The 19,847-nt window shown below is 53.0% G+C and overlaps 1 protein-coding gene across 2 annotated transcripts in view; it reads right to left on the reverse strand.

The window, feature by feature from the left end:
• Positions 1-4,893: 4,893 nt before the first annotated feature.
• The window catches only part of H6pd (hexose-6-phosphate dehydrogenase/glucose 1-dehydrogenase), a 30,419-nt gene continuing 15,465 nt past the window's right edge, over positions 4,894-19,847 (reverse strand). For both annotated transcript variants that reach the window (XM_052178223.1, XM_052178224.1), the window contains exons 4-5: positions 9,122-9,391; positions 4,894-8,369 (exon numbers count right to left, since the gene is read on the reverse strand). In XM_052178223.1, the coding sequence (XP_052034183.1) occupies positions 7,006-8,369; positions 9,122-9,391 (1,634 nt within the window). In that variant the 3' untranslated portion in view covers positions 4,894-7,005. The remainder of the gene's footprint in view (positions 8,370-9,121; positions 9,392-19,847) is intronic.

The raw sequence follows: 19,847 nt of genomic DNA on the forward strand, positions 1-19,847 counted from the left end.
TGTGTGTGTGTGTGTGTGTGTGTGTATGTGCCTCTGTGTGCCTCTGTGTGTATATGCCTGTGTGTGTATGCCTCTGTGTGTGTGTGCATGTGTGCGTGTGTGCATGTGTGCATATGTGAATGTGTATTCCTGTGTGTGTACCTGTGTATGCGCCTCTGTGTGCCTGTGTGGTGTGTGTGTGTGTGTGTGTGTGTATGTGCCCTAGATGGCCAGAAGAGGACCAGCCTCCTCCCAGGTGACACTAGCCTGTGTCAAGTTGACAGGTACAAACCAGCAGGCTCTTTTTGCTCCAAGTCCCCTCCCCTGACGACACTAGTCAGACTCATAAACCATTTTACTCCATCTCCCAAAGGAAGAAACTTGGATTTGGGTAAATAAACAAGTTTATTGCTTAAAAAAAGTATACGCTATATCTGACATACAAAAAACAAAAAACATAAACATAAATGGTCTCAGAAAGCTTTAAAAGGCACTTGTTCTAAACATATTTCATTCTCTGAGACAGTTCTACAAGATCAGGGGAGATTTCCCTGGGCGGGGGACCCCACGTTTTGCCTCACAGTGGTGGTGCACACCTTTAGTCTCCGCACTCAGGAGGCAGAGGCAGGTTCAAGGCCATGCTGGTCACAATCTATCTCATCAATTGGACCCAGCTGCCCAGCAAGCTATGGCTTGACCCTCTGTGATGGTTTGGATGACAAACCATCTGTCTGGAGACTCCCGCCCCAGGGGCTGGGCTGCCCGCTGGTGGGCTCTGGAGAACGGACTGCATCCTGAAGATGCTGACGTCACTGCCACATTAATTCCTTGCTGGTTTCATAATACGAGAGCGTTCTCAGAGGGTGACAGGAGGTCAGCCTTCATGGAGAAAGCCTGGTCCCTGCCAGCAGCGCTTTTGAAGGACAAGTTTTGTCCCTTCCCTGCCTGTTTTATCCCACTTCCGAGTCACCATGCTCCTGCCCGGACCATGCTCCTGCCTCAATTCTGGCCCCACAAACAACACAACCAAGTGACCTTGAACTAAAATGAATCACGGGCCCAAATAAATTCTTCCTCCTTTGTTTTTCTCTAGTGTGTCACTGAGACTGAGGAGTTCTGGGTGGGAAGCAGCCCTGCTGACAACTGGAGTTCGCTTAGCCCGGCTCTCCCAGCGCACAGACCCAGGGAGAGCCAACTGTGCCAGATCTCTCCCGAGATAAGAGAGAAACAGTGTTACCTCTATCTTAGGTTGACTTGAGACTGCTTTGTAGCCAAGGACAGCCTTGAATGCCCAAGTGCTGGGATTACAGTTGTGCGCCACCATTCCCTGTTTGCGTGGCCCTGGGAACGCAATCCAGGGCTTTGTACACGGTAGGCAAGAGCTCTAGCAGTTGAGCTATATTCCCATAATGCATCCTAACTGTGGGCGGTCCGTCTAGGCTCCGCCCCACAGTTGCCTGGCAACAGCGAGGCGTGCCTGACTCACTATAAAAGGGGCTTCTTGCCCTCTCCTCTCCCTCTTGCTCTCTTCTCTTCTCTCTCCTGCTCCCTTACTCTCTTCCTCTTCTCTCCCCATTCCCCGCTTCCTGTCTCTTTCCCCATACTCATGGCTGGCTTCTACTTCTCTTCCCCCTCCCCCCACCCTCACCCTTCTCTGTCTCTATCCCCTCAATCCCCCTCCCCATGCCCTAAATAACTCTATTCTATAGGATACCACCATGTGGCTGGTGCCTCAGGGGGGAGGGATGCCTCAGCATGGGCCCTCAGAGGCACCCCCTTCCCTTACACCATTCCGTGCCTCCACCAAACATAATCTGGCTTCTCTTTCTTTTTATAAAACTTAACAATAACCAGCGCATCCAGACCTCTGTGAGGCCAGCCAAGACCACTCTGACACATGCAATGTCTGTGTACATGCACACTCTCGGGGCACACTCCCAGCTGTTAAAACAGCCTTCACAGCATCTGGCAAATACAAGTATCACCACTCAATAGAAAGGGACAGAAAAGATAAGTAGACGTCATTTAAAACACCAAGCCATCAAAGCAACACAGGGCTTTAACAAACTCACCCTCGAGGTCAAAGAATGAATACAGGTGTCATTAATCTGAGGTCCTGTCCATGGTCACACACAGACACAGACATCCTCCAGGACCTGCAAATCAATATACTTCCAATCTTGATCAGCTGGAGGTACAAAGCATCCAAGCCATCACCGTCTGAGTGGCTCTCTAGCTCAGGGAAGCATCTTCGGATCCCTTGGCAAGCAGGCTGTCTTGTGCTGGTGACAGAAGCGGCAAATTGACACCTTGCTCAGCTAGAAGCTGAACGACGATCCTTGGGGTTCCTCACACCCACCTCTAGGTGTGAGGAGCCTGCAGCGGGTGCGAGGAACTTGCAGAAGGCAGGATTCAGTGTTCCTGGAAGACACCCACCCCATGTGTCTCCCAGGAACGTGTTCTGGTTTGATACCGGCTCCTTTTGGGGGGGCCAAACCCTTGCAGGGAATCCTTTGATACCTGGAGGCCAGTTCTGCTTCAGAATAGGCAGGGCTTTGGTAGCTGCTGAGGGGCTCAAGGTACGCTAAGGCAGGGCTGCGTCAGGGATGAACCTCATCTTCAACAGGGCATCCCCACCGACTGCAGTTAACATGGGCCCAGACAGAGCAGCGCAGAGCCGCCCGCCACACACCTAGTTCAGGCTGGGTTCTGACTAACGCCTGAGCGCCATCTTCCCCCACTGGATAAGCTGCCAAACCAAGCCATGAGTGTGTCTTTAAGCACCACGGTCCCCAGGCCACAGCTCGACCTTGGGGACTGAGGCACTGGTGCAGAACTGCTGCAGGAGAACGGGGTGGGGGTGGGGAGCTGAGGGAGAAGAGGGCAGATGGGCCTGTTTTCTCCAGTTCTGCCAGCAGTCTGACCTGTGTGGCCTGTGACACCTGGGGCAACAGCCTGTTTGTTCCTCTGGACAGTCATCCCCAGAGCAGGCAGGTGCTGAGCGCCTCTGCCAACCAATGCACCCTCCTTTCACCACTGACACCCCAACACCGGAATGTCCCCAGGTGATTTGTCTACTAGTGAACGGAAGGCCTGCAGGGGCAACAGAAGTTTAAGGTATAAAACTGCAGCTGCGGCTCTGCACACACTCTGTAGGAGACAAAATCCAAAAAAAGGTACCTGAAAACTAAATTCTAAGAAGTAGCCCCATTAAAGTTTTACTCCCCCTTGAATGACACACCCCTGGCTCCCTGTCAGAGGCGGAGACTGAAGGAAGGCGGTCAGCAAAAGGACTGGCGAGATCAAGCCCTGCCGACCTGGGAGAAGGTCCTCGAGGGAGCTCCAAACGGAAGCAGCTCTGACTCCACTAGTTTGGGGAGCAAAAGTGAGAAGAGAGTATTTTCTGCAGAGCAACAGTAAGCCGGAAATTGGGACTGGAGAGATGGCTCTGGGGTTAAAAGCACCAGCTGCCATTCCAGAAGACCTGCATTCAATTCCCAGCACCCACGTGGTGGCTCACAACTGTCTGTAACTCCAGTTCCAGGGCGTCTGACACCCTCACATAGACACACGGGCAGGCAAAACATGCACATAAACCTTTTAAAAATCATTAAAAAAAAAAAAAGAAGAAGAAGAAGAAGAAGCAACAAATTAACAAAATGCGACCACGTAAGGTGTAGTTAGCAGGAACATTTGCCCAGGGTTAGGGCTGGAGAGATGGCTCAAGGTTAAGAGGATGGACTGCTCTTCCGAAGGTCCTGAGTTCAAATCCCAGCAACCACATGGTGGCTCACAATCATCCGTAATGAGATCTGATGCCCTCTTCTAGCGTCTGAAGACAGCTACGGTGTACTTAGATATAATCATAAATAAATGTTTAAAAAAGAATCTAGCCAGGCAATGGTAGGGCATGCCTTTAATCCCAGCACTTGGGAGGCAGAGGCAGGCAGATTTCTGAGTTTGAGGCCAGCCTGGTCTACAAAGTGAGTTCCAGGACAGTTAGGGCTACACAGAGAAACCCTGTCTTAAGAAAGAAAGAAAGAAAGAAAGAAAGAAAGAAAGAAAGAAAGAAAGAAAGAAAGAAAGAAAGAAAGAAAGAAAGAAAGAAAGAAAGAAAGAAAGAAAGGAAGGAAGGAAGGAAGGAAGGAAGGAAGGAAGGAAGGAAGGAAGGAAGGAAGGAAGGAAGGAAGGAAGGAAGGAAGGAAGAAAAATCAAAATCTAGCCTGCAGCTTGCAGAAGCCCCTCAGAAGCCTGGAGATGCCAACTGGCATGTCACCCCAAGGAGGACAATTTCTGCCATTCACATGCCTCTGTGTTCTTCCCATGGTGGGATCATGGGCCTACCCAGGAACCTGACTCAGGCCTTCATAGGTCCCCTGGAAAAGAACAGGCCCACAGGGTGCTGGGCATGGGCTCTAGAATCTACCATACGGTTTCTGGCCGCCACTGGACATTTTTCTAGTTTCCAGTCTTCGGTCACTAAGGTGCCACCGTGTGGCGCACTGGGCTATTAACAGGACAAGGTGTGCCTGTGCATAGCACTTAGCATCTGCCTGTCAGCAGGGAACCCACGAGAGCCACCAGGCAAGGTGCAGGCTTTTGCTTCCAATGTTCTAACAAGGGAGTGAGCAGGGTGCAGTCAGCAGATCCCACCAGGGCCCAGAGCCAGCCCAGGATGAAGGCTTGCAAGGCCAGAGCTAAGCCACCGCTACGGGGCCCTCTCTTCCCCGGGGGAGCCGGTAGTGACTTCAGGGAGGGAAGGCTGTGTCCCAGACACAAAGTGACCACATGTCCCCCTTCCCCCAGGGACCTGGACCCCTTGTCCTCTCTTCCCAGCCTCAGACCCCGACTTCCAGACAGGCAGACGGCTGGCAAAGACTATGTTCTTCACACTGTTTATCAACTCAATGTGAGTGGTTTGCGAGAAACAATTTTTTAATGAAAAATAAAAATTAAAAAAAAAATAGAGGGTATCCTAGATCTTAAGGCTGAGAACTCCTTCCTGAGACTCAAGATTCAGATTTATACACAGATGTGACTGACTGGTGACGTGAAGCACACTGCTGGCCGCGGATTATGGTCCAAAAGGTCTGAAGAGCAGCATCTTCCGAGGTCCTGGCTCCGAACATCTCTCCTTCCTAACCCAGGGCAGAAGGACAAAGGGCAGGCACAGGTGCATGCCAAAGAACACTGACGATGTCCCCCGCCAACCTTTCCAATGAGATTTTATTAGTGTTTGCTTCCGGAAAGGAGATCTTTGGTATTTCCCCCGCACTGGCCTCTCCTGTGCAGACTCCCCACAGACAGAGGCGAGTCATTCTTCTGGGTAAGAACAGGACATTCTAGGCTCAGGCTGGGCAGTGACTCACCGTTATTCAGAATGGTGACACAGAGCCTGCGCACCCTTTCTCCTGAGGCATGCAAGGCCCTCTTCCTCTCTGATGTTGCAACTGCAGAAGGCCGGGTCGGTAAAGAACAGATGAAAACGCACTGGGCTCTGAAGCCAGAGAGGCAGAGAGCAGGAAACTGCAAGGACGTTTGGCACTAAACCCGCCTCCTGGGTGGAATGTAACTGGTGGCACGTGGGCTCCCCCACATGGCCAAAGGTGGAACTTCACCTGCAACTACCTGCATCCAAGCCGGAGCAAAGCCCCAGGAAAGGACCCCAGGGCGGTCCCTCCTTTCTGCCAAGGGTAGCTCTCTCGGAATAGAGGTTTTCTGTCAGTCGGGGTCACTGGAAGCCAGAGTAAGCAGAATTTTAACAAGAGAGCCTTTCATACAGAGCCCCCCCAGCTCAGGCTACACTCTGTGCACATCTCTAGTGAAAGCAAGAATTCTTTTCCATGTGCTGCCTGGGAGAAAGTACAATCAATTAAAAGGAGAGGAATAGATTTCCTGGTGCCCCTCACCACAGGAAAACCCTTCTCTGGGAAAATTCTAAAGACACGGAGACTCTGTGACTGACACATAGGTAACTGAGGAGAGTCCAGCTGAACCCTTCTAGGCCTTCCCTTGTCCACATGGCTAAGCAGGAGGCCGAAACAAAATCTGTATGTGCCCTGAAACATTTGCTTTATGTGGTTGGGTTTCTTTTAAAAAGTAAAAATTCCGAAGCCCCGGAGGAGGCTGAAGTTAGGAGCTGCCTGTAGTGTTCCCAGTGGTACCAGGTTAGTCAACGAGAAAGGTGGAGACGCCTGACAGGGGAGAGACTGCTGCCAGGCTTGCAGCCCCCGAGAGGTAGTGAGGAGAGCTAGCTGCAGTCTGCCCCGTGCTGGGAATTGGCCACATAAGTCCTAGAAAGAGGCTGTGAGCTAGAGTCACCCCCGGCCCAGGGGCAGACAGAGCCCCCCTGTCTAGTTAGATCAGAGGTGTAGAACTGTTCTCAGTGGGAAAAGAGAGCCCTGGTGTCTAGATCTGGGGGGACCTTTGGCATGGCAGTGTCGGTGTCTGTGGAGAGGGAGAGGCTTAGGGGTAACAGGGAATCCTGAGGACAGTGGATGTCCGGCCCAGAGAGAGAAGCTGCCAGGAGGAGGGTCAGATCTCAGCTAGGTGCACAGAGGGATGGAGGGACACCAGAGGCGGCAGGGTGCCCGGTACAGCCTCAGGATCATGTCTACTCTTCTGGCCTGGCTCAGAGCAAGACATTCACCACAAGTCTCTGCACCCTTCTCCCCACCAATGCTGGCCTCTCTTCCCACAGAACCCAGTTCAAAGATCACGGGCCGGTCTTGAGAAGACACTTTGGTTCTTTAGCTTGGAGCCTTTTCCTGGCCTTACTGTGTGTTGTAGATGCTGCCAGAGGCCTTAGTCTCTCTGCCGTCTGGGTTGTGAGGCCAGAGCTCTGCCTTGTTTCCATGCTCAGGCACTGTGACACGACAGAACCAGTAGGTCCAGGAAGCTGGCGCAGAGTTTTGTCCTCCCGTCTCTGGGGCTGACTCTGGAACTCTGTGACCAGGTTCCACACATCTGAGGCACACTGGGCAGCTGAGAGAAAGGCTGAGGGTGACTAAGACCAGGACGCTCCTGTCATCCCAGAAAGGCCTCGTAATCCATGTACCAAACCAGCTGTCCGGAAAGCGGCACCACGCCTGAGATGGGCCACTTCCTGGGCTCGTGACCCACGCGGCTCACCAGTGTGGCAATCTCTCGTTTCGTCCTGCCCATGACCAGGACGGCTACCTTCTTGGCTCGGTTGATGAGGGGCAGGCTGAGGCTCATGCGCTGGTGTGGCCTGAATGGGCTCTCTGTCAGCACCACCAGCTGGTCACCATCCAGGCCCGTGGGTGACTGTGGGAACAGAGAAGCCGTGTGCCCATCGGTGCCCATGCCCAGGAGCACCAGGTCAAAGCTGCTGTTGGCTACCAGGGCCGAGATCTCGCTGGCATAGGTCTGTGCTCCCCGGTCCTCCTCAGCACAGAGCCGCTGGTGCAGGTGCACAGGCATGGGGTGGATGTTGTAGTAGGGAACCCTGACATGCTGGAGCAGGTGAGCCTGCAGGCCCTGGAAATTGGAGTCTGGATCTGAGAGAGGGACACAGCGTTCGTCCACCAGCCAGAGGTGTGTGTGTGCCCAGGGGAAGCCATAATGCCCCGTGGCCAGTTGCTGGAAGAGAGCTATGGGGCTCGAACCGCCTGACAGTGCCAGGTGGAACTTGCCAAAGCGCCGTACCGCCTGCACTGCGGTGGCTTCGATGTCGCTGGCCAGCGTAGAGATCAGCTCCTCTGGCCAGGCAGTAATCAGTGGGCTCGCTCTATACTGGGCCCTGAGGACCTGGAAGTCACTGGGTTTTGGGACGGACCCTAATTCTGGGATCAGCACCTCTAGCTGCTGCTGGGAGAAGGTCAGCTGACCGCCGCTAAACTCAAAGTCTAGCAGCTGGCCATTCTCGGCTCCCCCTGGGTACGGGCGTGGAACCTCCAAGGCCAGGCTGTCCAGTAACGGGGTCCAGAAGACCCAGGAGGCCAAGAGGTTCTCTGTGGTGATGAAGGACTCCTTGCGGCAGTGGAAGATGTGAGACAGGAGGATGGAGTAGGCGTCTTGCTTCCGCACAGGCGTATAGGCATAGTAATCAGACAGAGGGCGACCAAAAAGGCGGAGCCCGGGCCTGTCTGGCACCTCCTTCCAGCTCTGAGTCGGCAGAGAGGGCTTGAACAGGTTCTTGCTGACCAGGATGGCAGGGTGGCCCAGCTCGCCGTGTCCGATATAGAAGACAATCTGCTGGGGCAGACACCGGCTCCGCTCTGGCACCCAGTGACGCTCACTCTGGGTGCAGAACGCCCGGTTCTTAAACACGATCCGAACGTAGCCCGCTCTCTCATCCAAGGCCTTGCCAGACATCAGGATGAAGGGGACGCCCTCCCAGCGCAGGTTGTCGACATGGACAAGGACACCTGAGGTGGGGAGAGAGCAGACAGTGACATCGCAGCCCGGGGGTGGGCTACGTAGCCCACCTTGCCCCTGCCGAGCCCCTGCCTTGCCATGCCTTCAATCTCCTGCAGGGCCGGAAACAGCTCGTGGGGCTAAATTCTCCAGCCATAAGACCAGCACCCTGAGGTCCCTCCAAGACCTGGTCCCTCTGTGCAGGCCACAGTCACAGGAGTCATGACATAACTACACACAGCCAAGCCTCTTCACTGGCCTCTGTGCTGACACGTACAAGGACATGACTGCACTTGCCTTGTGGGTGTGTGTGGACTGAGGTGAGGCGCACACACTGTCTGTCCCATCAAATGGGCTCTAAATGCAGGGGCTGTCTCATGGCCACGATGTCTGCCTGCTAAGAGCCAACCGGTCTCCCCAAAGCCTTCTGGGACTTTCCAGGTAGCTCCAGCAGGTATCTGATGGCCAGTGTGGTGTCTGTCCACGGGAACATTCCTTGGCTGTGTCTGGGTAGAACTTTGCGCCTCATTATGGAAGCGACAAACGCAGCCCACAAAGGTGGCCCCTATCCGAGTCCCCCAGGAGATTTTTCTGGGACTGAACAGAGGCTGAAGTAGGTGACCTGCAACTTTAAGCTGGCAGAAGGCCTAGGAGGTGGTGAAAAGATCTCTTGGCGTCCCGGCTACCACACTTCAAAGGGCACGTGGTGGAGCAGCTGCCCCCAGCTGGTGGCAGCCCCACAGATGCCAGCTCTGGTGCCTACCTGCGAAGGTTGGTGTCAGGCTCTGGAAGCCGTCTGGCTTCTGCAGCTCTTGGCGCACTTGCCCGCTATAGGCCTGGTACTGGCCCAGGACGGCGCTGCTCTTCTGCAGCCCCCGCAGCGCCTGGAAGACCTGGAGCTTGTGCTGGAGCACGGCGGCTGAGCTGCTGATATTGTGAGGTAGCTCCATGGCCACCAGCGTGAGGATCTCAGTCAGGTGGTTCTGCAGCGTGTCGCGGATGACGCCATACTCCTCGTAGAAACTGGCCCGACCTGAGTGACAGGGGGGCTGTCAGAGGGTCTTCAAGGTTGGTGAGGCTACCCCATCATTGTCCTGGCTCCTCATTCCTCCATCCACAGAACCCATGACAAGGTGTGATCAGCAAGCCACAACATGAGACAGGAAGGGGACAGAGGAGGCAACCGCCCTTCATCAAGAACCATTCTAAGAACGAATCATCCCACTGGGCCTTACAGGAATGGGCTTGGGAAGGTTCTAGTCTCCGGGCTAGGAACAAACATCTCTGGATCCTGGCCAGCCTGCTTGTCCTGCCCTCCTCCCTGGGCACTGGCCAGCGGGAGAAGCTACCTGATCACGGTGAGAAGCGGGTAGGACAGTGTAGTGGCTGGTTTTGTTTGTCAACTTGACACAGGTTGGCGTTATCACGGAGAAAGGAGCTTCAGTTGGGGAAGTGCCCCCATGTGATCCATCTGTGGGGCATTTTCTCAATTAGTGATCGAGGGGGGGAGGGCCCCTTGTGGATGGTGCCATCCCTGGGCTGGTGTTCTTGGGTTCTATAAGAAAGCAGGCTGAGCAAGCCAGGGGAAGCAAGCCAGTAAGGAACTTCCTTCCATGGTCTCTGCATCAGCTCCTGCCTCCTGACCTGCTTGAGCTCCAGTCCTGACTTCCTTTGGTGATGAACAGCAACATGGAAGTGTAAGCTCAATAAACCCTTTCCCCCAACTTGCTTCTTGGTCATGATGTTTGTGCAGGAATAGAAACCCTGACTAAGACAGCCAGCCTGATGAGGACTGCATGCTGGCTCTGCCAGCCATCTCCTAACAAGGGCTACTTCGTTGACTGGTTTATACGCCATACCACTAAACAGCTAAAAACACCACCCCATGACCCAGGAGGTAAAACAAAATGGGAAGGAGAGGAAGAGGAGAGGAGACAAAGGAAAACCTGAGAGATGTGCCAGAGGGTTATGCCAGGCTCTTCCGAGACCAAAGGCTTCGGATGAGGAGACCCGGGGTGGGAGAGACAGGGCCTGCTGGGGCCGTACAGGGAAGCAGGAGGAGACGCAGAGCCTGTGGAGGGGAGCCGGCATCCTGTGGGGTGAGGGGAGCTGGCATCCTGTGGGGTGAGGTTAAGGCACAGTGCCCGGGCACCAAGGGAAGCCCCTGGATGCCCACCAAGGAGCAGGCCCGAGCCGCACCGAGAGCAGGATCCTGGCCTGCTGTGCGGTGAGGCTGTAGAGGCAGGAAGAGGTGGAGAGATGGCCAGGCTCCTGCTAGAGCAGCAGCTGAGGCACTAGAGTCTTTTCAGTTGACTGGACTTGCCAATGGAAGAGGAGAAGACAGGGAAAGGAAAGGAGGGGCAGAGGCAGCCTCTGAAATCGGTCGGAGCAACAGTGCAGCCATCACTAACACTCAGGGATGGGAGGACAGGCGGGGAACACATGGCCGCAAGGAAACCACGCGTGTGTCACATGTGCTGAGGACCTCCAGGTGGAGACGGCTGGCTGGCAGGCGGGCTAATGTGATGGTGAGAATTGTGCCTAGGAACACCAAGCCCAAAGCTTGCCACCTGTGACCTGGGGCGCCACCAAGCACCTGACATATGTCACTCTCGAACCACGAAGGTCTGACACCGCAGGTACCTGATTCCTCCTGTTCTACACGAGAGGAGTCATGTGACCAGGCCCAGGACTCAAGCCTGTGAGCTCTGATGATCCCTGACCTCCACACAGACACAAGCATCAAGCACAGGATTCTGGTGTACCCCTACCATCGTCGCGGGCTTGGCTGTCCCAACTTGCAAACACCAAGTCCAGTCACCTCAGTCACTTACCAAACGCTTTGCCGTGTACGCTGCAGTACAGCTAACTAATCCCTGTGCACTCCAAGAACCTAGAAGCTCTGGCCTGCAATACTGCAGGCCTGCCTTCTTCATGCTGCTCACGTCTGTACCGGGGCCCAGGGTGGAGACGAAGCTGCAGCGCACCTAAGGTATTGCCACTCTGATACCCTAGACAGCAGAAGGAACGGACGCACGCTCATCCTGGCCCATCTCACTCGGAGACAGCACTGTGTGATCAATAGGAACCCATTCGGAGAGGACATGGGGGCTGAAGAGACGGGTCAGGAATTCAGAGCACTTGCTGCTCCCACAGAGGATCAGATCCGGGTTCCCGACACTACATCAGTCAACTCACAACTGCCGGAAGTACCAGCTCCCGGGCATCTGACACCCTCTTCTGGACTCTGCGGGCACCAGCACACACATGTGCACACACATACACACAGAGAAGTAAATTAATAATGGAGAAAGAGGCTCTGGACTGGTATATATGAACAGAATTGAAACAAGTAACCATCACTGAGATTAGCAGTTCAACAGAGAGTAGTCGGAGATTAGGCGGAGCTGGGAGAGGCAAAATGGAAAAGAGACCTCAAGTTTGCAAAGGGAGGCAGGATGGAGAAGCGATAGGAAGGCTGGGGTGGGGCTTGGCAGCGGAGCCTTGCCTGGCCCTGGGCTCCAACCTCAGCACACACACACACACACACACACACACAAAAGCTGATGTACAACGTGTGGGTCCTCACTGAGATCTGACAGCGCATTGTTTAAGGCGATGGACACACATAATAACAGTGATGAGAGCCGAGCGCTGGCTGAGACCGGGGCGAAGACTCAGTCAGCAACTCGCTGCTCATGCGCATTTGGATCCCCACACCCGCATCAAAACCTGGACGCGGCGTGCCCGGCTGGAACTCCAGCACCGAGGACAGCACTCCAGCCCCAGAAAGATGGCTGGCCAGACGGAGACCCTAACTCAAGACAATGTGGCGGTGCTCGAGGGAGAAACCTGGCTCCTCACAAGCACATATACAGACACGCCTGTGCACAACACACGTGTGCACACAAAAGTGTACGGACATACAAACAGAAGTAAGCCCATTCAAAATTGGGAACGACAGAGAACGGGGAAATAGAATAGAGGCCAAGGAGACCCACACAGGAGGTGTTAGAGCGTTCAGATCCCTGGTGGGAGGCTGGGATTCCCTGCAGGGATAAGCCCGCAGGGAAAGGCCTGACAACTTGGCTTCAGTCTGCAGGTCCCATAACATGGGAGGAGGAATTGGTCACCGCAATTATCATCTGATGCCACATGGGTGCCGTGGCATGCACACGCCCATGCATACACGTAATAAACAAGTAAACAAATAAATAAATGTACCACAAATTTTTTGAAGAACTGAACTTTTAAGAGTTCGGGTGGAGCACGCTGGTAGAATATTTATCGTATTTAAGGCTCTGGGCTCATTCCCAGGAGGGAAAAAATTTTTAAATAAAAACGGTTTGTATCTCTTATTGCATAGTTAATTTATCTTGCATGTGTTTCCTCACCATTATTTTACCAGGAATCTAATTACTGTTTAATCCCAAACAGATAAATGAGGGGCGATCCTATCTTAGACTCGTGAGCTGAGCATGTTTGTTCTGAGCAGGCGTTGTGAGTCTTCAGAACCTGCCTTGCTGGACAGACATGGTGGCTATCTGGAAATAAGGAAAACTTAAAAGGCAGTGGGTGTGTGTGTGTGGAGAGATGGATCAGCGGTTAAGAGCATTTGCCATTCTTCTAGAAGATCTGAGTTCAGTTCCCACACCCTCGACTACCTGTAACTCCAGCTCCAGGGGATCTGAAGCCCTTACCTGGCCACAATGCCACTGCACTCACATATACAAACACACACATATAATACAACCACAAATGAAGTAGAGCCGGGCATGTGATACACATGTCTAATCCCAGTACTTGGGAGGCAGAGGCAGGTAGATCTCTGTATGTACAATCTAGCCTGGCCTACAGAGAAAGTTTCAGAGCAGCAAGAGCTACATAGTGAGACATTGTCTCAGAAAAAAAAGTGTGTGTGTGTGTGTGTGTGTGTGTGTGTGTGGCATATGGGATGGTTTGTATATGCTTGGTCCAGAGAGTGGCACTATTAGGAGGTGTTAGCCTTGTTGGTGTGGGTGTGGCCTTGTTGGAGTGGGCGTGGCCTTGTTGGGGTAGGTGTGTCACTGTGGGTGCGGACTTTAAGACCCTCATCCTAGCTGCCTGGAAGCCAGTCTTCTGCTAGCAGCCTTCAGATGAAGATGTAGAACTCTCAGCTCCTCCTGCACCATGCCTGCCTGGGTGCTGCCGTGTTCCTGCCTTAATGATAATAAACTAAATCTCTGAACCTGTAAGCCAGCCCCAATTAAATGTTGTCCTTACAAGAGCTGCCTTGGGGGGCTGGAGAGGTGGCTCAGCAATTAAGAGCACTGACTACTCTTCCAAAGGTCCTGAGTTCAAATCCCAGCAACCACATGGTGGTTCACAACAATCCGTAAAGAGATCTGATTCCCTCTTCTGGAGTGTCTGAAGACAGCTACAGTGTACTTGCATATAATAAATAAATCAATAAAAAAAGTTGCCTTGGTCATGGTGTCTGCTCACAGCAGTAAAAACCCTAACTAAAACAGTGGGCGCATGCATGTACACACACACATGTGCCTTCACAAGTGTGCACACACACATATTTGGCATACATATATGGAAACTAAAAGGAAGCCAGAGCTGGCTCAGTCTTTGATGCCCTTACAGAGAGAACCAGGGTTCTGTTCCCAGCACCCACATGGTGGCTCACAACCATCTGTAATTCCAGGTCCAGGGGATGAGACACTGTCTTCTGACTCCCATGGGCACCAGGCACTCATGTGGCACACAGACATACATTCAAGCAAGACACCCATACACATAAAATAAAAATAAACACTTCTTTTTAAGAGCAGCTGGTATTTCATGAGGAAAGTGTGAGGACACCTTGACGCTAGGTGGAGTCCCCAAAAGGTCACTGGAGGCATGAGGCGAGGCGACATGGCCTTCTCCAAGCCCAAAACTCGACCATGGCTAATTATAGCTTCAGGAAGGCTGGCTGCTGGCTCAGCCTGGTCCCCTGGATGGCAAAGAGATGCTCAAATGTGAAAACCCATACTTGATAAGAATCAATGGCTTAGAGCAGATTTAAGCAAAGAGAGGACAATTAGGGTTTAAGAACAGATGAATTTTTGATGGAGAGAGGGCACCAGAGTCCTTAAAAGCCCGCTACCTGCTTACTATTCATTAATTTCCTAAATCCCCGAGTGACCCTCTTCCTATTTTTATCCACCCACTCCTTCATTCTGGGGAGATTGCATGCCTGGGGGTTACTACCTGCTGACTTGACGAGTGCTTCCTTTACTCCTTCATTTCAAGCTCTGGGAGTGTGCCTGTATTTAGCACAGCCCGTGGATTTATGAGTTTTGCTCCCAACCTGGCCTATGAAGAACGAGGGCTGTACGGGCCTCTCGGGCCTCTCGTGAAGGAGAAAGACATAGTGCACAGGGCTGAGGGGCTGAGCGGCAGGGTGGGCGGGGCCAGAGGCTGAGCAGCTGAGTGGGCGGGGTCAGAGGCTGAGTGGCAGGGTGGGCGGGGTCAGACGCTAAACTGCTGAGTGGGCGGGGTCAGAGGCTGAGCAGCTGAGTGGGCGGGGTCAGAGGCTGAGTACCTGTGTGGGCGGGGTCAGAGGCTGAGCAGCTGAGTGAGAGGCCGAGCAGCTGGGTGGGTGGGGTCAGAGGCAGAGAGGCCGAGTGGACAGCCAGGCGCTGGCGCTCTCATTATAATCAGTGTGCTGACTTAGTCCAAGACCTATCAGCTGTTGGAACTGATTTGTTTTTCCAAAAGGGAATCTCTGCTGGCTTTGCACATCCTTTTCTAGGTTAAAGGTTGCAAGCTCAATTTCAGAGTGTAGAAAAGAGGAAGTGCAAGCAGTTTGGCCAGCTAGAAGAAAGACCCCGTGAACTCAACTTCTCCTAGCTGCGCGAATCCCGGGTGGACCGTGGCTTTGCCCTCTGCTATCCTGTTTATCTAAAGGGCAGAAAGATGGCTTGGAACTGCTTTCATCTTTGGCCCAGTGACTCCACTGTAGAAATATACAAGAGGGGGAAAAGTCAACGATCATGAATGTTCTAGAAGTAGATATTGCAAAAGCACTAAAACACACTAAGTCACGAACTTTAAATGATAAATTTTACAGAATGTGGATTTGATCTCAAAGAAAAAAATTCAGAAAGTACTACTTAAAATAGCAAAAACTGGAAACAGCCAAAATGCCTAGTTATAGAATTTATACTGCATATTTTGTGATATAAATAGAACTGAACAAAAATATAGATCTGTTAAAAATATATTATGCAGATTGTCAATACATAGGGATATGGATGGGAGGTTTAAGAAAGCAGGAAGAGTATTATAGACCAATTACAGACCATACACTAAGCCAACATTGGTTGGAACAGGCATTTTAAGATCATTCTCTCCTCCTGAACTTGGAAAGAATCTCTGTTTGTTGAACACAACCATGGGCATTATCTAATTTAACACAAAAAATCACCCAGAGAATGGCTAGGGCGGCTTTTACACTTTACAAGTTGAACTGAGGGTCACATCTCCCGAATGAACCAGTAACCGCCTCCCATGCTTCTGGGCTGTGGGAGAGCTGGGTTCCCCCCAGGGCGGGGGCGGGGGGTGGGACAGATATTTTGACAAAACAAAGAGGAGAAAACAACCAAAAGTTAGCCGCAGTTCCTACCAGTGTCTTCTGGGGTCACTAAAAATAAGGAAGGTGAGAACAGAGGAGAGACACTGACTGCTGGCTCTCTCTCTCTCTCTCTCTCTCTCTCTCTCTCTCTCTCTCTCTCTGGCTCTGGGCACGGAGCTGCAGCTACCCCAGCTCAGTCTGCAGACAGCACAACAGATGGTTTGGAAGAGCAAGTGCCCAGCACCTTATGTCACATGGGAAGGCAGGACAGCTGGTGTCACCTGGGAGGAGCCTGGCTGTTAGGGTCCCTCGATGAGAGGCACTGGACAGCCATCCTAACCCCTAATGGTGAACACAGCATCACATGCTTTTCCCCAGTGCCTGGACACTTCCCAGCAGGGGCAGCTTGGCGGGTGCCCCCCACTTCCCCACTCCCACTTTCCAAACAGCTTTCTATGCAGATAGAAACTGAATTGGTAAAGAGAGTGCCCTGAGGAGGCAGTGAGGGAGGCCAACTCTGGAGAGCCTGGGCATGGAGAGGCTGCGGAACACAAGGATAAACGCTCGGATTCGAAACCCAGAACACACACTACTGAACCTCTGCCCTTAAAGACCCGATTCCTTGGTCTGCACAGTCATTTGGATTCATGACTTCAATGCAGGAAGTGGCCAAGGTCACTTCCTTAGCCCACACCGCTGCGTCTGAAGACCCCGCTGAGGGACCTCGAGTCTCCTGTGGGGAGAACCCAGGTCAGACACGGGAGAATTGCTGCTGGCCTGAAGGGTGGCTTCTTCCTCGTCCTCCGGTGTGCCCCAGCCTCTGCAGCAAGCTGCACTGGAGCCAAAGGCTGCAGCAGAAGCAGGAGCCATGGAGGGGAGGGAGCTGGAGAAACTGCTGCATCCAGGTGGATGAGGGTGGGAGAGAAGGAGCCAAAGGACCTTGCAGGTCACAGGTCCCTTTCCCTGGCTGCCACAAAGCAGGGGCGGGGGCAGGGGTGGGAATGACAGGCTCAGATAGCACCTCTGCCTCTCCAGAATGCAGGATACAGTTTAGGTACTCCCCCCACCCAGCATCTACCCCCCCCCCAGGTAGAAGTAGAAGGAGAGTGGGTTGGGGGAGTGGGGAGAGGGAGAGGGAGAGGAAACGGCTTGTGACCTTGGTCTTCTCCCTTAAAATTCAGACTGCAGGGCTCAGAATTCAGCCTTGGAAACATTCAGGCCAGGCTGAGGCCAACAGGAGTGGCCTTCATCTACTGTCACCCAGATGTTGGCACTTGGGCAGAATTACTGCTCCTGTCAGGTAGGTGGGAGGAGACTGGGCCTGGAGCCTCTGTCTGCACCTCTCAGGATGCCCACAAGACTCATGTGTGCTCGATCAATTGCCAGCACGGCCTGTGACAAAGGCCCTCCTACTGGGACTGAGGGTCTGTTAGCAATTTCCCATCCCTGGCTGCTCAGGACCAGTGCCTAGACTAGAGAAACCCAAACCACAGCAGTGCAGTAGTTCTGCTGGGCGTTGCAACAAAAACTAACATTAGAAAAGGGGAGTGATAGTTTGTGTCTGTGACCCCAGCACTTGGGAGTCTGGGGTCAGGGCAGGAGGATTTCTGTGAGCTCAAGGCCAGCCTGAGCTATATTACAAGATGGAGGTCAGCCTAGGCTACACTGTTGAGACCCTGTCTCAAACAAAACAAAATGAAACAAGTGTAAATGAAAGAAAGCCCAAATGGTGGACCAGCCCCATCTCACATTAGATGTAGGCCCTTGGGATGGACACACACACATACACACACTCGTGTACAACCTGGCTACCTGCCCTCCTACTGTCTGGGCATAGGAGCAGTCAAACTACTTGTTATAGGAGCCTTGAACCCAGCCCCTGACCTGTGTCTGGGCACAGCCACCTGGCAGTGGCTGCCGTTCAGACCCATGCTCTCACTCACTGCTACAGGCTGGCCTCACTACGTCCATCCGCCCAGGTGTCCACCTGTCTGTCTGTCTGTCTGTCTGCCAGCTTCCACTCTGTAACTTCCAAAGGCACCTTTGCAGCGCTGTAGTCTGCCTGGTCTGCAGTCTCTACAGAAACCTTGCAAAGAACCCATAGAGGGTGTGCAACACATGAAAATGACGGGCATGGCAGGAGGGGGCAGACTGTAGAGCCAAGAGGATCACAGATAACTGCACACGGGGGGGGGGGGGGGGACTATGCCATGCCCCGTGGTGAGAAGAACCCCACAGAGGGAGCGAGCAAGACCCTGTCTCCCTGACTCAGCAGGAACAGACCAAGTCCGAAGAGCAGAAAGAAGTGTAGCCACCACTGCTGGCTGGCTCAGGAGTGGCTGCTGTCTCTCCCACTGGATCCAAGTTCTCAGTGCCAGCCCTGCAGCTCAGCTCTGCAGATGAAGCAAGGGCAAGGTCCAGCACACACTCTCCTTGGGCATCAGGCACCTGAGAGGGTTCCAAAGACTTTCTGAGACCCATATAAAGTCATGAGAAGGGGCTGCACCTGTTTTCTGCCGTGGATCCCGGAGGGTAGAGCTCAGTACCTCCTGATGGAGAGATGCCTGCCGAGCCCCGCCTGGCCTCCTGCCCCTCACTCCACACCTGCTTTCCAGTTTGCCTGTGGCCTCTATACTGGAGTTGCTCACCCCAGCCCTGGCCTGGGTCTCGTACTGAGATCCTGCCACCCTGCTCAGAGCCTCAGTGCTAAGTACACACACCAAGAGGACGGAGAGAAGACAGGGGGAAGAGAAAGAAAGACCAAGCATAAAGTACAGGTTGGGGAGAGGAAGGACAGACATCCACAGTTGGTCCAGAAACCTGGAGGGTTCTGGGGGAGAAAGGGGGTAGCCTCTGGGGATTCCTGCAGCTGTGGAAGGCAGGCGTACGTCTGTGTAGGACGGTGGCGCTGGGCAGGGGTGCCAAGCGTGAGAGATGAGGCCAGGCTGACTCCTCCACTGCAGCCAAGGACCCTGGCCACAGTACCACACTGATTCTTTTAGAGAAGGCCAGTAATTGTCCCCACTTAATATGGCTACTGGGGACATAATAACAGTTAGCTTCTTAAATTATTACTATATAATGGTGGTGGTGGTGAAAGCGCCAATGTTGTAAATGCGGCGATTGACGTGGTAATAACAGGGGCCTGAGAGAGGTCTCAGCGGTCAATCAAAGCACTGACTGCTCTGCAGAGCATCTGCATCTAATTCCCAGCACCCACAAGGTGACTTGCAACTGTCTGCAACTCCAGTCCCAGGAGAGCCAGTGTTCTCTTCTGACCTCCTGGGGCACTAGGTGTGCACCTGGTATACATATACATTCAGGCAAAACACTAACACACATAAAATAAATCTAAAAAACATTACAGTTTTAATTTTAATAACAGGACCAGAAATATGGCCTGGTGAGTAGATGTGTTGCCACCAAGTCTGATGATCTGAATTCAATAGCCAGGAGCCACGCGGTAGGAAAGAGCTAACTCCAAAGATTGCCCTCTAACTGCCAGAAGATCACATGACACGTATACAAGCACATGCGTGCACGCGCACACACCCACACACAGACACACAGACACACACACACACACTTATAAACATTTTGAACTAACATTGCACAATGCCAAAGCTCAAAGGAACCTTATCTGTCATCACCTGAAAAACCTACTCCTGCCTGAGATGGAAACGTGACACGCTGGAGATACCAAGCTAGAGGCAGAGACGAGCTCAATACTCTGCCTCCCGACCCTGGACAGATACCATTTTTACAGTACTTCGTAAGATAGGCACCCTCTGAGCACCTATAATCACAGGAGGGGGGAGGGAGAGAGAGAGAGACCAGGAACAGCTCCACAGAGAGCAAGGGAAGTCTGTGACTTCAGGAGGGA

Source organism: Apodemus sylvaticus, chromosome 3 (assembly GCF_947179515.1).
Source record: "Apodemus sylvaticus chromosome 3, mApoSyl1.1, whole genome shotgun sequence".
Taxonomy (NCBI): domain Eukaryota; kingdom Metazoa; phylum Chordata; class Mammalia; order Rodentia; family Muridae; genus Apodemus; species Apodemus sylvaticus.